Source organism: Adelges cooleyi, unplaced genomic scaffold (genome assembly GCF_023614345.1).
Source record: "Adelges cooleyi isolate 19-005CV unplaced genomic scaffold, UGA_ACOO_1.1 ACOO_flye_CR_arks_rails_tigmint_CR_PRNA_41, whole genome shotgun sequence".
In the NCBI taxonomy this organism is placed as follows: domain Eukaryota; kingdom Metazoa; phylum Arthropoda; class Insecta; order Hemiptera; family Adelgidae; genus Adelges; species Adelges cooleyi.
Window position 1 is genome coordinate 1991261 of NW_026096090.1, and position 23081 is coordinate 2014341.

At 29.1% G+C, this 23081-nt stretch overlaps 1 protein-coding gene across 1 annotated transcript; it reads left to right on the top strand.

The window, feature by feature from the left end:
- The first annotated feature begins 6812 nt into the window (after window positions 1-6812).
- Window positions 6813-12609, top strand: LOC126841753 (septin-2). The gene is made up of 9 exons (XM_050578384.1): window positions 6813-7039; window positions 7130-7262; window positions 7337-7479; window positions 8046-8239; window positions 8427-8538; window positions 8604-8796; window positions 8879-9006; window positions 9069-9242; window positions 11209-12609. The coding sequence occupies exons 1-9, from the start codon at window positions 7010-7012 to the stop codon at window positions 11377-11379; spliced, it is 1278 nt and encodes a 425-aa protein (XP_050434341.1). The 5' UTR covers window positions 6813-7009; the 3' UTR covers window positions 11380-12609.
- The last annotated feature ends 10472 nt before the right edge of the window (window positions 12610-23081 follow it).

A 23081-nucleotide genomic window follows, 5' to 3' on the forward strand; every position in this document is an offset into this window, starting at 1 on the left:
ATCATAACAAACGACGTTGTTGACAATGATATGTTAAAATAAAATAATAAAAAAATACTTTACTAAAAGTTACACTAAGTAATAAAAAACAACATAATATAAAATAAAAACGCACTTGTAGACCTAAATGTAGCGCCAAGAAAAAAAATAAAATTAAGAATTTTTTAAATGTTAAAAAAAAAGTACTTGAACAAAGACTGATGATGTTGTTTTGGCAAAAAGTCTATTTTTTCATTAAAACTATTTGAGAATTGTATAAAAGGAGTTAAATAATCGGTATTTGCTTGTATTAGTGCTCAGATAATATTTGAACATTTTTGTTGTTGTTGATAAAAAGAATAATAAGTTATTACATTTAAAAAAAACGTGTTTTACTAAGTATATAATTATTGATAATAAAATGGTGTTGAAATGCTAATTAAGGACCAACTGTTTTCTTAAAAACCTATTTTTACTTCTCTGTGTTGTCATAGGAAAGGAGAACCATATCTTTAGTATAACATTTATTTAAGTTTTTTGCTTTATTAATTATTACATAGGTACTTAACAATATTTTAATTTTATGTGTACCACTCAAGGCAATTTTATTTGTGTAAAACAAAATGTAATTTTCAACGGTCCTAAGCGACCGCATGTCTTGATAGGTTGTAGTAAAGTTAACTTAATTGTTCAAACGACAAAAAAAAAATCATTACAATAAGTATTGTTTTAATAAAAATATTGATTATTTATTATGTTGTGCCAGTGGAATTAGTGTTTATATAGTTCTTGTAATTATACATTAATTTTAATCGACTTTTTATCAATAATTTTCGTTTGTATGCATGAAATTAATCTAATTTTTAAACAAAGAATTGTGTTGGAAATAAAATGTATTAAAATAAAATAAACAAGTGTGTTTTTTTTTATTTGCCCTTATGTCTAACGAATATTAACCCTATAGCTTAAACTATATCAATAGATAAATAATATATAATCGAATATTGTATTTAAAAACAATACAATTTCAGCTAAACAGTATTTTATTGATTTTCGACGGATTGAGAAATACATTATTTTTAATCGTCTGTTTGTGTTAAATATTTGAGAATTGAGTAATTAAAGAAATAGTGATTTACATTGAAAAACTGTACATAGTTTCTTCAAACTTCACATCGACAATTCATAAAATTTTAAAACATTATTCTAAACGCATATTTTTCAGTAATCAATTTTTATTATGTCATCATTGATAATGGTTATTATTGTCATTGTTGGTAATCATAATGAAATTCTTGCGAAAATAACCTTGGTCAATTATCATAAAATACCCATTATAAGTAAGTTTCGAAAAAAATGATGAATTTTTAAACCTTAACCGCTGAATTGATATAACCAAAAAAACTCTAAGTCTACGGACTACAAATTGGTTATCCATGCAAGTTTTCAAATATTCAAATTAGTTTTTATTTCGAATTGGCCCTGAGACGTTGTCGCCTATTAATAGTGTGGTTTAATTATATTTTGTACATAGTTAATATATTTTACAGATGTAGAATCAAAAATAACTCTCCTTGTAGCCTTTTGCCGCAGCTACAGTTTCAGTGGTAAGTGTTTGCGTCGTTTCGTGGCAAAATGCTTGTCTCGGCAAAACATTAAATGTGTTACTTTGCTGAGTCAGCAAGGGACCGCATTTAAAAACGATTTACCAAAAAATCGAATTTCCTGTTAAGCTCCAATAACATAACATGTGTCAAAGGATTAATGATTAAATTCTAAATTCGATTTTTTTATTTTAATAATTTAAAATTTGTGATAAAAAAAAATACCCAATTTTGACGTTGACCTCTGACCACAGCTCAATACAAAATGTGTACAATTTTGCGCAAAGGCAAAATTAACTACCCTACCGTTGTCATCAGTATATTTATCACTTATTAATATATTGAAATTTTCAAGAAGCGTGTTTTGCTTGTGTTGCACATTGTTCATCTCAAATAGTATACTTACGGCCATGGAAAGGACTTGATGTCGAATGAAAAAACAATACTTTCTCATAAACTGTTTACATTTGAGCTAGGTCATAGGTGGAGTAATTCTAAACAAATGGGTCAATGTAAATACAACTTTTATGTTTGTAGAATTATCAAAAAATGCCATTTACATATTTTGCTCCATTTATTTACTATTCCCTCACTTACCCTACTTAAATTTAATATTTAATCGTTTTTATAGACTACTAATTAACATCAGTTTCATATTGGTTTACTAGGTATCTGGTATTGTATTTGCTAAATAAAATTCTGGTTTAATGATAATTACTTAAATTAATATCTAACAAACCGTCAGGTTCACGCTGTGGTGTCATAAAATAAACGATTTACCAATTACATAGGTATAATGATTGAGAAGTTAATTAAGTACATTAATTACCGTGGTCTCAAGTTTAAATTTGTTTTATAACGTTAAATTTTACAAAAAAAGCTGATGTTATGTATTTATATGGTTACGACCTAATTAAAAATTGTTTAATGTAACAATAAGCTCTTGAATAATTAGCAACGGATTGATTACTTTTAGGTATAAATTTAAATAAAATAGGTGATTATCGTTTTATCAATATTTGTTTTTTCATTACATAAGTAAAGCATTATGCATTAAATATTATTTCTTTGGGTTTTTCGCAGTCAAACGACTTTCTTCAGTAAAATATTATTTCAATTTAAGAATATAGATTAATGTATGCGTAGTATTTGGTGATTTTTTCTTGTTTGGTTAGTGGTCGATTTCTCGTTTTCGAATATATTTAGCAGAGTAAGACGTAAGTACACAACAATAACTAAATAAATATTTAAAAAAATCTCGTCTCTTCTGTATGCTGGTAACAATTTATTTGAATACACGAGAAGTGAAACAACTTTATTGTGTGTTACATTTTAATAGTATGTACCTATATTGTGTTTAAAGAAAAATAATTTAACAATATAAAATCAACAGATTAGGTTCACAGAGCAAAAATATTGCAAAAGGTAAACATCTTTGATCTTTCATATTGACGATTTACATAATAATATATTGAATGTGTACAGAAAAAAAAATAGAAATTTATGTGTACATTATTATACTTTCTTAGTATACGCCACATATAGTGTGTAAACAGCAATTGGAAAAAAACTATTAAAAAAAACTTCAGCCTTGATTTATTTTCACATAGTATAATATTGTAAACCATACTTTGTATTATAATACATATCGATAACAAAAATATTTGTTTTGAGATGAATAGTAGTTGTATTAAATTGAAGTGGTTAGATTAGGTGATAAAAGTATTTGATATATGTATTTTTTTTTATAGATTCGGTTTTATTTTATTCACGTTTTTGTTTAGTTCGAATATTTTATTTTTTTGCCATAGGAATTTACCCAATTTGAGAGTAAGACCTTAACAACGGTTATAAAACTTTTTCATCAAATACTGTCAGTTTTAAATAAACGTATACCTGCTGCTATTTTATTGCACTGGTTTATATTGGATTTCTAAAGTAAACAAACTATGAGACACTTTTGGATTATACAAAAACAAAAAACCAATTTTCTTGCGATAGTATACACAAATGACAAAGCGATTGTGGTGTATTTAAGTTGAAATGATTCTTGTTAAAAAATAAATTATAATTATAATGGTTGTGACTTTTGGCACTTTGTTGTTAACGTTTGATCAATAACACTAATTTTTTTTTAATGGTATTTGTTTTATGTAGAAATGTGAATTTGTAGTGTTGGTAATAGATACTTACCGGTTACTAGTTCTACCAGATCACAAAGAAGTGCACACTATTTGTTGGGGCTGTGTGTATTTAGGTGTCATTTGAATTTTGCACATTATTGTTAGTGCAATAACCTTCTGGCCAACTCTGAAGAAATATCTGCGAAGTAGGTGTCAAAGATTAACTATGCCATAGTAAGACGACACATGTTTGACGTTCCTTTTTTGGATTTTGCAATTAATTTTACCGGTTAAGAATTTAAATTCAAATAGACTGCCATCAGTATTCGATAAATAGCTTTGCAATCAATACATAGTTTAATATGTTGAGGTACTTCAGCTATGGACAAATCAGTGAGTAAAGCATACCTTTATTCATATACATTATTTGTGTGTATATAAAAGTATTGGTGAGTTGTGTATGTTATTTGGCTATCTCATAAGTTGCGTACGATTTTTTTTCTCGTTGCATATACTCTGAGTTCTTCGTCATGTTTCGCGTAGGTACCCTAGCCTTAAGTATTGTGTATATCTGATATTACTTTATGACAAAGTAAAGAACGGTACATAACGTACATTTTCGCCGCCTTATCGTACTACATGCATTACACGGTAAACCGTATAAGGAAAAATCACAAATGTACTATTTACTCTTATTTTTCGCATTATACGAGAGCAGAACAAAACGAGTGTGTTTAGATCTCTTGTAAGATATTATAAATATAAAATGTAACACGTGGCGTCTATGTAGATAAATAAGCCAACATATTCCAATCTGCTTATTGTTATACATTATAATTTTTTATTTGTACCACCATGCATTGTTATTATTTTCGTACTGTACACACTACTGTGCGTTTGCTACAAAAATAAAAAAAATTGGCAAATTGATTTGTAAGCTCTTTGCGATTGTTTATCGTTTGGCTAATTATTGTTTAATCTTGTTCAATAAAAATATCTATCTGGAGAGCCAACTCGATTATGATGTAATCAAATGATATCTTGTTGAACGTTCACTTTTTAACATATAATAATTCATCTCATTGTATATAATTATTCTATTGAATTTTAATTGACAATATTATATTTTTCAATGAGGGTGCCCAAGTTTCATGCGAAACTAATTAAAACTTTTTATTCAACATTGTAACTTTTTATAAGCAATATTTTAGCATTTAAATCTTAGTAATTATTTTAGCAGTTGTGTATACCGTATCTAAATAATAAATACTCATTTGATAATTTTCATATTTGTAATTTCGCAATAGTAATAACTCTTAAACCCATTTTCGCTATTTCAAAATTCTTTGATATTAATTTTTGCATTTTTCTTTTACAGAGAGCATTACATTGGTTAGGATAGGTTAGCATGATTTGTTCCAATTATTCTTAATATACTTATGTATATTTGTATAAGATGTATTATACAATTCATAATATTCATACTATATAAATACGTTCATAAATCACAGTGTTTGACCAAGAGAATTCTAATAATTTTTGTAGACTGTTAGTTTTTGCTAATTAAAAAGTTCAGCAAATTAAGATTAATAATATAAAATGACACATACAATGTGAAAATATGTTACAGTATCCGAAGCTATCCCTGCAATGAATCATTCCGCTTGCTTCTTACTATTAATCGTACTTTACCCTATGAAATACAAATAATAAATTATTTATGAGTGTTGGCAATTCTCCAAACGTGTGTTAGTCAAAAATATGTTTAAAAAGTTGTATTCAGTATTTTATTCATTTGGTGCCTTTGACTACAAATTTCTAACATTTCTTACTATCTACTAATTAAATATTCATCACAATTTTTTTAAAGACAGAGTTCATAGATTTGTTTTTAAACAAAACTCCATTAGGTTAAAAATGAAGTGCATATATATAAACCTTGATGGAATTCTAGGATAGAGAAGTCATGAAAAATATATTTCATATTATATCGAATGACTAAAGTGACTTAACTAGCTGTACAATTTGTTTAAGAACTTTTGTTACAGTCAATTTTGATTTAATAATTTTAAGCATTGTAACCAATAAAATTTGAATAAAATTATAAGCCAATATTTAAGCAGTTATAGCCTAGAACTCTAAAGTCTATACTAAGGCAGTTAATTAATCACTTTCATTTGTTTTTGGGGTTGTGGGTGGATTAGATTAAATTATAACAAACGTTAGTTTGCATACATTGATTTATAAAAAAAAATAGATATGAATTTATCATTGCTGTAGATATTAAAAAAAAAAAATTAAGAGGGCGTCGCACCGGTGCTTTTCAGTGGTAAAAACATGTTTAAGCAGACTGGAAATAACTCGCTTAATTTTGGTTTTAGAGTAAAAGCATCCGTTATAAAATTAAAAGAAAACAATATTTCGGAGGACAAGACGGTGCGTTTTTTTAAAATAATTCTAAGTATACATGTCAATACAAAGTGTTAAAATAACGACTATTTTAAACATTTTTAAATGACTGTAACTTGGAAAAAAAATTTTTTAAACGCACCGTCTTGCCCTCCGGAATATTGTTCTCTTTTAATTTTATAATGTGTTCTTTTACTCTAAATCTAAAATTAAGCGAGTTATTTTCAGTCTGCTTAAACAAGTTGAGATGAAAAAACATTTTTAAATCGCTTTCAAAGATGCTGTCATAGTCCAAAAAAAAAATTAACTACCAAAATAGAGTCCTAGTTATTGAACTAATAATTACACATCACAGTTTAACCCCTTTAAATTAAGATTTTGTAAAAAATTGCCTATACTTTACTCTTTAAAATTGGATGGTGCGACGCCCTCTTAACACTAGAAGTCGATGAATTTTCCTCTTCCCTGTGAATCCTTAACCGGATTAGCCACCGTAGGTGAAATAGCGTTTGGCATGTAATGTAAGTTGTAATGCAGTTTTTTTTTAGTATTAAATAAAAAAAAACTGCAAAAGTCAAAAGTGCAACGCCATCTGGTGGCAAATATCTGTACTAGTATCGGTGCCGGTTTTTGTTGAAAAATGCTAAGACTGTTGATAAACCGCCGCCGCCACCACCGCCCCTCTCCCCTCTTAGTACAGTCATTAGAACTGAGTCACAACAACCCAACAATACCGTATCTGCCGATAACAACAGCTCTAATAGGAGAACGATTTAGAATAATTGAACTGTAATAACAATAATAATAATAATAATAATTTCACGACCGTTAATAGTACGTGTTAATTACGAGTGATTTTTCATTCAGATTGCCAGAGACCGCCGACATCACGCCATGGCCGCTGTACTCAATAACCGACCTAAGGTATGTGTTATTATTATGTTGGGCGTGTGTTCACACCGATTTGAATTTCTTGTAGCATAATTATTATTTATCTAACTCATGTCCGACCAGTTTGAAGAAAACAACAAACCATCCACAATGCGAACTCTACAGCTTAACGGCCACGTAGGGTTCGACAGCATGCCCGATCAGTTGACACACAAATCGGCTCAAAACGGATTTGTTTTTAACATACTCTGCATTGGTGAGTTGGTGTTCTTTTTTTTTTTTTGTACACTTGTTCTTGTATGTTTATTCAACGCTATACCTTTTGTTTAGGTGAAACGGGTCTGGGTAAATCTACGCTCATGGACTCGTTGTTCAATACCAACTTTGAGTCCACTCCGTCTTCCCATAATTTGCCGAATGTCAAGCTCAAGGCGCATACGTACGAACTTCAGGAAAGCAACGTTCAACTAAAAGTAATTATAAACTATTTGTTGTATGTGTCGTAAACTTGTTAAATGGGTTAGTAACGCTAGAGAAAGCTTTACATTCAAGGGCATGACTAGTTTGCCATTTTCCTTAAAAAGAATATGTATCGCATGTATCATTTTTATAACTGCAGACCTGGCAAATTTGTATTTAAGTAATAAATGACAAACAATGAATTATTTCAAGTACAATCATTTTAAATACATCAACGTTTTTAAATTAATTTATAATTACTTACTATAGTTACACTTTTAAACAAAACATTTTTTGAAATCATTTTATTACTTTAAACTTTAAAATGATATTTTATTAAAATATATTTTAGTTTGAGTTTTTTACTTAGTTAATTTTATTTAAATTGTTGTTTCTATCAAAATATATTTAAACAATTCTCAGGCTGTGTGTATACATTAATTATGTTTTTAATTAGTTTGTCAAACATTATGCATTTAATGCATTCGTTTATTTTAGTTGATGTCCGTTTTTTGAACTTATTAATAAATGACTTAATGATCATATTAATTTTTAATAATATTTTATTTTATTCTTGTAGTTAACCCTAGTCGAAACTGTCGGTTATGGTGATCAAATAAATAAGGAAGACAGCTTCAAGTCTATTGTAGATTATATTGATGCTCAGTTTGAATTTTATTTACAAGAAGAATTAAAAGTTAAACGTTTATTGTCTACATACCACGATACACGAGTTCATGCTTGTCTATATTTCATCTGCCCCACCGGACATGGGTAATATATGAAATTATATGAGAATAATAATTCTACATAGATTCATTAATAAATGTATTAAAAATTGTTTATAATTGCTCAAAGTGTACAAAACGTTTAACTAGATAATGTGAATTAATGATTAATATAGGATTTTTTCCAACATAAACATATTTTCTACATTAATTATACGTATGTTTCATTTTAGTTTGAAGTCCATCGATTTGGTGTGTATGAAGAAACTCGATACAAAAGTAAATGTCATTCCAATTATTGCTAAGGCCGACACTATATCTAAATCTGAGCTTCAGAAATTTAAAGTAGGACTTCTAGAACTTAATTTTGGTGATGTTCGAAATAAATCTTCATTTTACTTTTGGTTTAGACAAAAATAATAACTGAGTTACGATCAAATGGTGTTGAAATCTATCAATTCCCGACTGACGACGAGTCTGTATCTGATGTAAATTCATCAATGAATTCCCATATACCTTTTGCCGTCGTCGGCAGCACAGAATTTTCTAAGGTGGCAAACAAAATGGTACGTGCCCGACAATATCCATGGGGAACGGTTCAAGGTAAAACATTTTTAATTTTGGTTTATTATCTTATCTTTGAAAAAAGTAATTGAAATTGATAATAATTTATTGTTCATAACAGTCGAAAACGAAGCTCATTGCGATTTTGTTAAACTTCGAGAAATGTTGATTAGAACAAACATGGAAGATTTACGGGAAAAGACTCACGAAAAACACTACGAATTATATCGAAAAATGCGCCTAGAACAGGTAATATTATCTAAATATTGGTTTAAAAAAATTCATACAATACATTTTAATTTTTATTATAGATGGGATTTAGTGATGTAGACAATGAAAATAAACCATTAAGCTTTCAAGAGTCTTTTGAAGCAAAACGTAGTCACCATCTACAAGAACTCCAGAATCGTGAAGATGAGATGAGACAAATGTTTGTCGTAAGAGTTAAAGAAAAAGAGGCTGAATTAAAAGAGGCTGAGAAAGAGGTAATTTTGATAGAATATTATTTGTCCTGATATTATTTGTTTGATTGTCTTAACAATAATAGTAGATAACATTTTTAAAATAACCTATCTAAAATTAAAAAAATGTCTTCAACTTAATATCGATAGTAAGAAGTATTCAAGATAAATAAAACAAACTTTATTGTTTATAAAGTTTATTTTAAATATATATAAAATTGTCTGAAATAATTTTTTATCTATAAATTAATTAATAAAATATAAATAAACTAATTTTAACTTTTATTTAACTTTTTAAATAAAGTAATTATCTTTTATATATTGAGTTAAAAACAATATAATTTATAAATTAAATATTATCTATTTTTTTTAAAAATTATCTTTACATTTTGCCCGACTACTAGAAAGATATATTTGTTTAATTAAAAAATACCAAAGTAATTGCTGTTATTTTTAGTTATAACTTATAAGTAATATTTTCTGTAAAAAATAACTTAATTGTACTTGATTTACTATCTATTAACTTATTTCATATTAAGCAAAATTGTCTACAATTCAATAGTCGAGTAGTTAAACAAAGTATAACTCAATTTAAGTTTAAATGTTTCACATTAATCATTGCATTTTTCTATTTGATTAAATGATTTAAAATAATTACAAAATGCAATTGCAATTTTTTAATAAAACAATCGATAGACTATTTTTAACTTCAAATAGTCTTGTATGATTCTACAAATGTTACATTATCAAAACCGTTACATAATCATATAAAATTATATATATATATATATATATAATACGTTCCTTTTTCTAAGACAGTAGCGATATATATAGAGAACATTTATTTTTGTAATAGGAAAATATTTTTTATAATTTTTAATTTGTAGCAATATTAATAATTATTATAATAATAACATACACAAAATAGTATTATATGCATGTTTAATGGATTAGTTTTTAAATTGGTGAATCTTTTTTAATATTTGGCTGGATATAATTTTTAAAAATTCAATAATTATTTTAACTAAGTTATCAAACTAACCTTAATTATTTTTATATAGTATAACACATTTTCAAATAGATTATTTTTTTAATTAAAAATAATAAAGATTTCGTCTATTATAAATACAAATTAGTTCTATGGTTACAAATACCATTACTGAATCTGAGTATAAGATCAATATTTATCTTAAACATGTGTTTTTTTTTCTTTATAAATAAACCATAGGAAGGTTGCCAGGGATAGAGTTGAAAAATGTCTTGGTAATTTTTATTTGAAATTATTTATTATTTATAATTTCAAATAATTTTTTGTTTAAATATATTTTTGTTTGACTGTATCAAATAACTTGTTATCTTAAATACAAATGTGTTTGATTTTATTATTTATACATGCATTCAAATAAAAAAATTGTTGATAGTCAAAATTAAATATACAAATAAATATATATTTAAATAATTTTTTTGTTTGTTATTTAAATTTGTCCAAATAGAAGTTTGATTTCTGTGCATGTATTATACATGTGACGTTTTACTTTTATTTTTAATATACATATAATTGTATAATTAGGATGAGCATAATTAATTTCATTAAGTAATAAAGTTTATCAGCATCTAATAAATGCTGTGTAGGAGTTGATAATTATTGATATTGAGAAAATCTATTGTTCTTTCTTTATGCTCTAATTAACTGTGTATTTAATTCAATAGAATAATTTTTTGCCTATTGTTCTACCATCTTTTGTTGTAAATAATATCTTTGCGTAATCAATATCAATTATGTAATTTTTACATCCCGATAAAAACAATACTAATTTCTTAAAATTATTTTCAAGACAAAAAAAAATGTACAAAACAAAATACCAATATTTATTCTAGCTACTTCTGGACTCTAGGATATAATTAAGAGTTTTACACAACATCGGCATTGTGCTAATCTTGTCTCGGCTATAACGAGCTTGAATTAACTCACTTGTTGTTTTTTGTTTAGTTGCACGCCAAATTTGACAAATTGAAACGGGACCAAGACGAACAAAAAAAGAAATTGGAAGATCAACGTCGAAAGTATGATGACGAGCTGATGGAGTTCAACAAAAGAAAACAACAGTACATGAACACGGGCCATCACACGCTGACTTTAGGCAAAAACAAAAAGAAATGATGAACCGAGTGACCTCACTTTATTTATTTCAGGCTAAAATCGTTGTAAAAAAAAAAAAAAAAAAATGACGGTTAAAATCCTTTTATTTTTTCTAATCGTTTGTACTAATCCTATTGTAATTGTTTTTATTTTTTTTTGTTTTTTGTTTAATATTTTTTTTTTTTGCTATTTGCAAATGCCGACAAATTGCGTTAAACGAGTGCATCGTTAATCAATAACTTTCATGAAACCATAAAACAATACTCTATGATGTTAAGCATGTAATGTGAAAATTGTGTTTGTTCTAGTGATTTAAGATTTTTGTAGAAATGTTTTCTTAGGATTAGAATTAGCAATAACAACACACACGAAAACAAAATAAAAATGATCAATAGACAACTATAAATCACAGAAGACAGGACAAAAGGTATGAAACGCAATAAATATCCTACTAATACTTTTAATTCAGTTTTAAGTTGTTAGCGAGCAGTTGTATTTCACACACTAGTAATTACTGTGCGTGGGGCACTAATCGAACACCTACATAAGTCAATGGTTTCAGAGTTCCCTGATTTTAGTGTGTTCTAAATTGTGTGTTGAACACCTGCGAAAAATAGATAAAAAATTCTCTAATAATACCTGAACTCTTGTGACAATTTTTTTTCACGACTTCTTTCTGTTCTAATATGCAATTCCGAATCCCGATCGGTTCAATGTGAATCATTTAGTGCCAAAAACGTTTTTTTTCTTTCCTTTTTTACATTCCGCTCAATAGACTGTTAACGATATATTGTCTTCCCAATAACCGTACGATGATCTGATAAGTGAACGGCTAGTCGTCCAAGTAAGTGTTTAGCTTTATTCCAGTAGGTATCGATTTTTTACTTTTGTTGTCTACTCGTTTCGACAGTCCCAATAGATTAAGGTGTTAACATTTTAAAACGACGTTCACATTCGTTTTGTAATCTGAATTTTTAAGTAAATATATGCAGGTACTTAATAGCTTTATGATGTAATGACCATTGGTCGATGACGATTGATTATTGAATAACAACGGCACAGTTTGTTGTTTGTAACAATTTGTGTGAAAAACTATAACAATGTATTTTTGGTTAAACTACTGTGAAATTAACCTCGTTTTGTACCGACCAAACACTATCGGTGTTTAAAACTATTTTTTTTTTTTTTTTTAGTATTTTAATATTATTACATACTCTATATTTGCCATCGTAGTTCGTAAATATATATATTTAAACATTTTATATTATTATTTTAACCTACGTAATCGTAGTTTACATATTATTTGATGTATTATTTTTCACTAATAATATTTAAAAAAAATTATATTTTTCCTATTCGATTAATTTATATATATATACTTGTATAGGCATATTATTATTACAATAATATGAATAAATATTGTGTTCTTTATTAAAATATGATTTATTATTGTTTTAACCAAATACTAAATCTTGGCCGAACTCAAATAGTATCGAGTATTAACGTCATCATTTGGTTATAGCTGATTCGAGATGGAATAAAATGTTTTCGTGTGTTTGTACTTGTTATGATAGGTAGTTAGAGATAAGGTCAGCAGAATCTCAAACTCTTTCAAATCCCACGAAAATGTAGCAGTCTAGCCGACATACGTATTCTAAGGCATTTTTTAAAACAATTTTATGGAGTTATGTGGAGAGAAACCCTTAGATGGCTAGATCATTAGGCGATTTGCGGTCATGATAATAGTATAATACATAATTGAGATTTGAGTATAATAGGTAATGATTATTATTCTGTATTCGACCAACTCTTTTATAATTTTATTAGTACACCACAAATTAATTTATCGACTTCTTGCCCTTGCTATTAGACGAAAACGTGTAATGTCTCATAAAGTCATAATCGTTAATTACCAGATTAATTACCTAGTACATAGGTACTACACTTGGTTTTATTTAATAATACTAGCTGTAAATTTCGAAAATTGGGTAATTCAAAATGTAATACGGTTAAGGATGCCGAGAGATATATTATTTTTGTTATTACATTGGGTAGGTATCCTACTTTAAGAGACATGAAATATAATATATAATTTAATATCTACAATTATGTTAATCATCGAACAGTGAAATGTGTTTTACATATTAACTTATTTACTAGTACATACAACGATAATTTATATTCAAAACACGTTTTGTGATTTTTGATAACTAGTGTAGGTAATAATATGTTTTGTTTATTGAATATTCATTATATTCTACATATTCACGCACTTATTTCGACTAAACAAGTATTTATAGTCAACAAAAACATGTTGCCATTTGAGAGAGAGGGGGAAAAGTTACAGTGTTGTGTTACACAACTTGTGTAGTGGAATTATATATTTTATCAACCGTGTACAATTTGTCAGGCGTATTTCTGCCTTCTAGATTAGGTATATGCTTCATTGGCTAGCAGTTAACAAACGCCGTGTGGCCGGTGTGGGTGAAGGTATTAATAATATTATCTTGGGCTGGCGTTAAGTTTTTGTACTGTACGCCCCGTTTCAGTAAATCGGTGAGCCGGTAATTTTAACTATTAAACGTATAATATCATTCACCATTTCATAAAGGTCGGTTTATTTCACAGTAAAGGTACGACACAATATTTGCTGTAGACTGTAGTGCATATGTTATTAGTTTTAGCCTACCTACATAGAGTAGGTAGTGTTTATTGTAAGTTATCAACTCGCAGAGGTGCTGTTTGGAGGTGGCAAGTTAGACATTGACACCTCTATTTTGCCAGTGTCTCATTAGTCAATAGTACATAGTAAACACTATAGTAATGTATATTCAATATACGTTATTATTAAGTAACCTATATTGTACATAGCATAATAATTTATCGTTGGGTAAATAAGGTAATTGTACTAAGAAAAAAAATCCAAGGTGGAAAATGGTCCGATGGTTAGAAAAACGTTTTGTTTGTATCTCGGCGCCGCTCCTTTAATATTTGTGAAAAACCTAGGTAAGAAGTGAAATGAAAAAACGATAGAGAACATAATATTATATTCTTAAATCGTATTAATGACATTTCTGGTCTTGTGTAGGTATGTCTATGGAAGAAATGACCATAGAGATAAGAGAGTGAAACATATTTTAAGTACCTATCCTTATTCTATATTTCGATCGAACTTGAAAGAAAATCGCGAATTACCACCAATTGCATCAAAATGCAGTCAAGTTTGTACTTCTGGTAAAGAGTAGTATTATAAACACCAAATAGTTGTGCTTTTATATTTCAATTTATATTTAGATAAATGTTTGACTGACTTTTCCCTGCCAGTTACAATCTCTGGCACCGCCGCTGAACATATTATCAGATCTACTCGTTAAATGTCGGTCAAGGTTTTCGTTATATTTTAATATCATACTCGAGTCGTGTTTGAATCGATTTACTGACCTTTAAGGGTATTTCATTTGTTAGTCTCAATAAAAAATTATTATAAGCGACGTTTTTTTTATCAACATAGTAATATAGGCACATACTTCTGCATAATGTAGTAGAGGTTTTTAAGTTTTGTCTAAATAGGTTTTCATTGCATTTAGGAAAATTTGGGTTTACTCCCTAAATAAAAACAGTGTATATAAAATATAATAATGGTAGAATTGGTAGACGTTTGCATTCCTAGAAAAACTAAACTGAAAATGGTTACTATTAGTAGATAAACGTATGGTTAAGGTACCTAGTACGATGTACTGACTACTGTTTGTGTAACTAAATACACAGTTATGAAATAAATCGAATTGTTGATAAAAAAAAAAAAAAATTGTATTACATTTTACAATGAACCTAACCTGCGTAGGGGTAGCTGAGGTAATTGATATTCTGTGTACCTAAATTTTGGCTCGAGTTGGTAGTCGGCCGCTCGGTTTTTTGGGCTTTTGTACTTATGTCTTTGATGTATCGGTTGAATTTAAGTGTTCTGTCAAAATTTTCTTTTAAATTATGGCCGAGTTGCTCTATTTTATTTATTGGTTATGACGTGAAACACTTTTTATGTTTACCAATAGTCTGTCCCCGAATTGGACTGCTACTTTTTTTTTTTTAATGTATTTAGTGACATTTTCCAGTTGTTGAGCTATTAAGAAGACCGGTTAATCTGGCGTCGAATTATCATTTTGCGGCTTATTGCTTGCGTATCATCTGCGAAAAGTTTGCCTTGACTTCTTATGTTGGTGACATATCATTTATGTATCAGCTGAGGGAAAGTATGTTTTGTAGGACATGATATGATTTTTTTGGTTTTCGCTCCTTGAGTCTAATGAAACGCACACCTCTGAATGACTTTCATGCAACTGTTGAGTGTTATCACATTGTGTTTTTACATACACAAATGAGGTTGTTTGCCCGTATTTCGGCCTCAGTCAATCATGATCGCTGATGATGATAGCATTGCTAACTTTTAAATCTGAATCAGTAACTAGATAAGTACAAACAAAATCAGTGGACACTGGTAAGTAATACATCGGCGAAAGACAAACTTCCTTTAAGATAAACGCTTTAATAGGGAACAAGTGTTTAGTAGTAGAAAATAATGTTCCTAGGCAGATTGTAGTACACGTTTTGCTTTTATAAAAATAAAAAGTAACACAATCTCGTTCACAGATTTGCATCACGGTTAAATTTATTAGCATATCGGTCGCAATTTCACCTTTATTATTAATATTATTATTATTAAACATGTTTCACATATTTTATTGATTTTGCTATTACTTAAGTACAAATAATGTATGTACACAATTTGTGTTTAATAAAAACTCGGAATAAAATAGTACTAGATATTATTATATATTTAACTGGTTTGACTTTAGCATAACCTAGTATAAAGTAGTACAATCTAACTATTTTATTTTACTATAATATAAATGCGGTTATCGAATATAAATTTAGTATAAAATACTTACGTATGTACCTACAGACTACACACCTGACATGTTATTAAGGGGGGGAGTAGGGTATTAAAATTTTAATTTTTTTTTTTTTTTGTTAACCGAATGCATAATATCTCAAGAATATTGTGTCAAAATTTCAAGTCGATCGGAACAAAATTGACGACGTTATGAGTTGTCGGAATTTTATAGCTGCCCGGCCCGAGCGCGCTATCGTTAACTTTAAAGCGTTTTTCCCACAACTCACGTTTTCAAAGTCGGTGACCACCATAACTTCAAAACTACTACACCGATCCTTTTGAAATTTTGAACACTATTTCAGTACATAACTAACGAGGTAACGCTGGAGAGTTTTTTTCAAATTTGTTAATATTTTTTATTTTACAATAACAAATTAGCCGATTTTTTTCGCAAAAATCGCGTTTTTCCCTTCAAAGTGTTCCCAAAAAGTGAAAAATTGAAATTTCAAAAAACCCTCCCAGCGTTACCTAGGGAAAGCAATTAACTAACGAAAGAACTTGATTTTTTTAATTTCGGATGATCCAGCATCGAGTTATGAGGGGCACCGCAATTCTACTTTTTTCCGAGACGCTTCCGAATAATTGCCGCCATTGCCGTATTTTTTAATATTTCTACATGAAAATATTACACAATATTCTTCGAATGTTATACTTTAATGTACCATTAGTTTTAATAAACAGATTTTAACTGTGTCGTCAAAAAAAATTCACAAAAATTTGCCGTTTTTTGCACGAATTAACCGTACCCCCCCCCCCCTTAAAACAGTGAATGGTAATATTTTAGCTTTAGACTCCTCCCATCCTATGTTTTAGTTACTAAGTATATGTTTTATTGTTGGTCAGCATGTAAATTCAAATATAAAGTTGTAAATGTTAAATACAGTAAAGTAGGTAACGAAGGACCGGTTGTCGGTTCTCGATTTATGTTTAGAATAAGGTCCACCGCACATATATATGAATAAAGCAGCCTAACACAGTTTTACTCTTTTGGTGTGCGCAGGGCCTAAGCTAACATAATATTTTATTAAACCGGCGGCCTGATCCAAATTTCAGTAATTATTATTATTTATTTAAAAATTGTTCATATATAGCCAAAAAAAAAAAAAAAATGTACATAACAAAAAATATATTTTATTTGCCTTGAATAATTCGGAATATTTAAGTAATTTTTTACTTAATGGATTTAACTAATTAAATAGTCGTTAACGGATACCGGGCATTTTTTTCAAACGGGAATTTACATGCAAAATAGTGGCTTTAAAAAATTTGACTAAAAGTAGGGCATCTGTTATTAATATAATTAGGCGATAAATTGACAGCTTCTTCGTCATTACATTTTTTACGTTGTCATTTCCGCCCTCTTAAAAGACTACTATGGAACGAAGTCCAGTGTTCTTAAGCAAAAACTTCCTAGTTCATTATGTTCATGTTATATAGTCGCTATGCCCACAAGGAATTGTATACAATAAATCAGATTATATACAGAGCTAAAAAATTGATAAAATTTAAAAATTATTAAATTTTATGGTTTTAATAAAGACGAAGTTATTGAAGTATTAGTTCAATAAATGAAACATTATGTAATTAATTGCGTTTAAATTAATATACGTAAATTAAAAAGATAGTTTTTAGGAAATACAAATTAATATAATCATTCAATTTTTGTGTTAGTCATCGTTCAATAGCCTAATATCGAATGTCAACCCGATAAACCTATATTGTATAATATATTCTTTTTTTCGTTAGTAATTATTCTGTATGGTATCTTTTTTTTTAACAGGTTATTTTTTTTAGAGCTCCGGTGGAATTTTAATGCTGTTAGTGAAACTATTGATTATACCTTTATATCAGTCTTTTATGTTCGTTTTATTTTGTATATAATATAATATTGATTATTTCAAATTATTTATACTATCTTTTGATAATCATAATATTATGACGATGCCGACAAGGTACCCCACACCAGATTATTATTATTTTTTTTTTGTTTTGTCGAGGAGATGTCTTCGTCATCATATTTTATTATTATGTTATACCTTGGTCAGAAAAATACTCCCGAAGGGGAGAAAACGCCGACCGGATGACGAACGCGGTTCTTTTTTTTCTTTTACTAGAATCGGGTGCTTATGTCGGAGAGAAGGTCAAATACCGAATACCTAGCTGGTTCCACCTGTTAACAATAATGCCGTGTGGGTCCTTTTTTTCGTTCGTCCCGCAATCTCGACGGTGGACGATGAGTATTATGTGTGTGTAGTGAGCATACAAAAACTGGTTTTCGTGTAATTTCATTTTCTCCCCCAAAATGTTGGTCCTACAATTTTGTTTTTTTATTATACATTATACATTGTTATTTCGTGTAGGTACGTTTGTACGCTAAACAAAATAATAATAATATTGCTACTTTTAACCTTTATTTATTTTTATTTTACAGTGAGTCGAATTGAACTGACTGTTTTTTCTCGTAGGATATAGTTTTTCTAGTTGTTAACTGTAGGTCTGATTATTGTAGTTACTAAAATATATTTGAATACACCACTAGGTATATTATTATATATATATATATATATTTATATTGAAGCCCAGCGTATACATAGTTTAAGTATTGGAGTAATCTTCTAGTTCTTGTAACCTGAAAACTTAAAACCATAATAGTATAGTAATTATAATTTATAAAGTATTGCAATTTAACGTTTGTGTTTTTAATTTGTTTGTTTGTGCGGTTATAAAATATATTATATAATTTATAACCGAAACAAAATGTAAAAACAAAAAACATATTTTTACCTATGAACTATAGCCCATTATAAAGTGTAAGAAATTGTATGTAAGACGATACAAATGTGAATTAATATGTAAAGTTGCTAAGTTGCGCAGCTGTGATGACACATAAGTGTGGCTCTCTTTTTATAAATTTCCTAGAAAAAAACAAGTGCTTTAGAACTTTATAGCTTTAACTTTAGGGATTAGAAACTGTAGTTTTTAAATGTTGGTTTTTGAAACCAGCTTCGCTGCGGTGAATTATTAAATATCTCAATAGTAAATGGTTGTTGTAAAATTAAACAATTTAATAAAGCCTACTTTGCAGGCGCGCTAAACTACCAGTTTCTAGGTGTAATTTAATTAGGTACTAAACTATAGTTAAAATTCAACAACTCTAGTAGAGAATAAATAAAACAAAACAAATTGTAAATATTCATGTTGGTAACCACGGTAACGTATCGATAGGACGGACAGACAAACATAACGGGGATAGGTATAATGTGTCTATATAGGCTAGGAAACCTAAAACTATTCACGAGTATTTCATTGAATGTACACTGATGTAACAGGCACGTTTCCTTATATGAAGTAGGTACATAACGTTGAAATATTCATCTAACGATATTACAGTAGTATAATATTCGAGTAAATACGTATTGTAACAAAAATGTGTATTTTTGCAGGCTACGACGTAGGAAGGTTTAGCAATCATATTCTTGAGCGCATCGCATTTTACCACTGGCGTTCGTGTCGCACACACTAATATACATTGAGACGACGATGAAGGTGAACCGGTTGTTGTGCTGAGTCTAAACATATTATATTGTACACATTTATAAAATATAAATATGTTATCACGGGCCACGTTGCACTGGTGTCCTGAACGACGGTATAGTATGCGTTATGACCGCCGGTCAAGAAGACGTGGCCGGTGACTGATGTAAATAAGAAGTCCTCATAAAAATTAAAAAAAGAAATACCTTTAGAGTATTAGTTTACCAAGTAACAATAAAACTAGCATTTTGATTTTGTTTTGACCGACTAGCGAATTATTGTGGAGAAAGAGATTTGGGAATGAATATTTAAGTATTATTTACTTCTTGTACTTCCCTTCGTCCAATGAAAAACAACACACGCATTGTAAATTAAACGGTTGGCAAGGACGCCCGATGTAAAAATATGTATCTTGACAATTAGTTTGATATGAAAAAAAAAAATATATATATATACTTATTAATTATTACATAAGAGAGTGACAGACGCACGAACTTTAAATTTATTTCCTTGGATTCTAAATAATGTTAGTAAACAATAAACATGTTTACCTATGATTTGTAAAAAAAAAAATGATTGTAATCAACGTTGGTCATTACTCACGAGGAGCAATTAATTGTATTTGTATTCATTCCGACGACTGTAATAACGGGTTGACTTAGTCGGTTACGGTTCATCACCCTTGGAAAACGTTTCCGGCAACGTAAAGCACGTACAGAAGCTATATGTATATTTATTACTTACGGACACAAACTATACACACACACTGTATGCACTAACCGTGCGGTTACCTCGTTGCCTCGTCGGCTAACGCGTTATTAAATCAACACCAATAGACGAAAAGCGTGAAAAAATCGGTTTCCATCATACACGACTTATGGTATGACAATATACAAGTGTACTGTGTGTGTGTGTACGGAGTGATCCAATGTAACATACTTGCAATCTCTAATTTTGGAAACATATTGGTTGTGTTAATTTACAATGTTACGCAAAAGTTTTCTTATACTTATACCTCTGATGGTATTTTCTAGAATTCTAAAAACGAACAACTCCAGTAATTATTCAAAACTGTGCTACAATACTGTTACCACCGTGACAATAAAATATCTTCAACACTATACTATTATTAATGTATTTATTGATGCTTTTACTGAATTACCTAGACTAATTTTGCCAAGTCCATTAATTTGGTCATCAGATACACTTCCTGTAGGTATGTTGTATATACGGTAGTCATGGTAAACATACAGTGATCTGAATTCTAAAAACAAAAATCTTGGTTTCTAAAGATACTTGCTGTATCATACTTGTACTGTCTACAAATTAAAATACTAAACAAATTCGAGTATAGATAGAGAAAGGCAGACAAAACATTATGATTATTATTATTATTATATTTATAGCGAACACGTGTTGTTCGCCTTTTGTGCGAGTACACGTGTGTCATACATTCAGGTAACGCAATTAAAGTACATTTAAGGTCAATTTATAGATATTCACACGAACTTCCACGCATACAGTAATGATGATTATTCACCACCTTTTATTACAGGAAGCAGATCCGTCCAAACGTATAATGTTTTTTATTATATGGTTTGAATGGCTACTAATGAGCCAAATTGCTACCATATAGAAGCGAGATTATTTAAAACGAGTTTAAGTACATAATATAATATGTTGGTACCAAAGAAAAAAAAAATACTTGTAATACAATTCAAATTTACCTAATGTTAAGGTTTTTTTTTTTTACTGACTTTGATTGTCTACGCATAATTATTGTTTAAACATTATGCCGAGTACTGTATTATTGGATCATTTACAATGGATAGATCTATAGCTATAAGTTGCATTTTATTGATCAGCCATTAATTATATCAGTTATTTTTAGCGAGTCTTGGTAGAATCTTATAATACAAAGTAATTCGACGACTTGTTAGAGCGAATGCAACTTAAAAGTCAACTTTTATTTGTTGTGATTAAATATTATTTACATTTAAATTTCTTAAACTGATAATTATAATTCAATGTAAAACATAAAAAGCTAAAGTGAATATTAAGAAAACAAAGTTTTATTAGGACAATCTAAGATATCAGGTACTGGATAAATTACTATATTTACGAGCTTAAGAATTTGTGTATGTTCACAAATCTCATCTACAGGATTCATAGTCCCATTATTTTTTAATTAAAAGAATACCCGCAACATTATTAGGCCGTACTTTCACTTTAAATGATTGTTAGCATTCCTGTACTAATTCCAATATGACTTCTCGCCGTCGTTGTTACTTGTACCGGTGAGTATATATTGTAGTATAACTCAATGAGTGTGTCTAAACACATGTACGTAATGGGTATACATAGCGATGGTTATGAATTTGAAAACTTACTGTTCTCGTAAAAAGTATATCAAAAAGTTGTTTAGCAAATATATTTTACTCGACCGTTCTCCATACTGAAAGTACCTTAGTTCGAAGTTGTGTTTATTTTATTAATCGTTCATCTAATTGTATGCAAATTTGAACGATGCCTTTATTTGAAATCCACAAACGTTGATCGTGTAGCACTGACATATTATAATTTCTAATTGTCATTTCAGACGCACGACGATTGCATCAATATATCAGTTCATCCTGTTTTTTTGTATACTCATAGCTAAAAGCATCACGCCGATTCGAAAACACACTGCATCTACTAAACAGCGGAAATATACTTCCACGTGTATACCTACGAGTACAGAATACGAAAAACACAAATATTAATACTTATACGGAAACATAGACGTTACGGAGGACAGACGAAAGTTCACTAGTCATTTTCGAAAGGAAAGTACTCAGAAAAATATACGGTCTATATGTAAAGATGTAAATACTGGAGAATAGAGAATCCGGAAAAATAGGGATTTCAAATAATTGTATCAGAGTCGAGTATTGTGGAAAACATTACCAAGAGACGACTCATCTGGACAGGACACACATGGCGGAAGGAAGGATCGCTGCTGAGAACAGTTCTAGAAAATGCTCCACAAGGAAAAAGACCACTGGGACGCCCAAAATTAAGATGGGAAGACGGGGTAAAAGAGGACGTGGAAAAAGTAAAGTCAGGAGAGCATTGGAAGGAAATACCGTTAGAAAGGGAAAACTGGAGGCAAATATGCTGGATAGTATGGTCTTGAAGGTCAAAAACCACGAAGGAAAGTATTTGCCGTTTAAACTAGTGATTAAATTGACAGATAATA

Excerpts from the sequence above, each read along its gene's own strand:
- LOC126841753 (XM_050578384.1), top strand. The coding sequence starts at position 7,010 with ATGGCCGCTGTACTCAATAACCGACCTAAG. Across the intron at positions 8,797-8,878 it reads TCCATGGGGAACGGTTCAAG|TCGAAAACGAAGCTCATTGC; the intron begins GTAAAACATTTT and ends TGTTCATAACAG. Across the intron at positions 9,007-9,068 it reads GAAAAATGCGCCTAGAACAG|ATGGGATTTAGTGATGTAGA; the intron begins GTAATATTATCT and ends TTTTTATTATAG.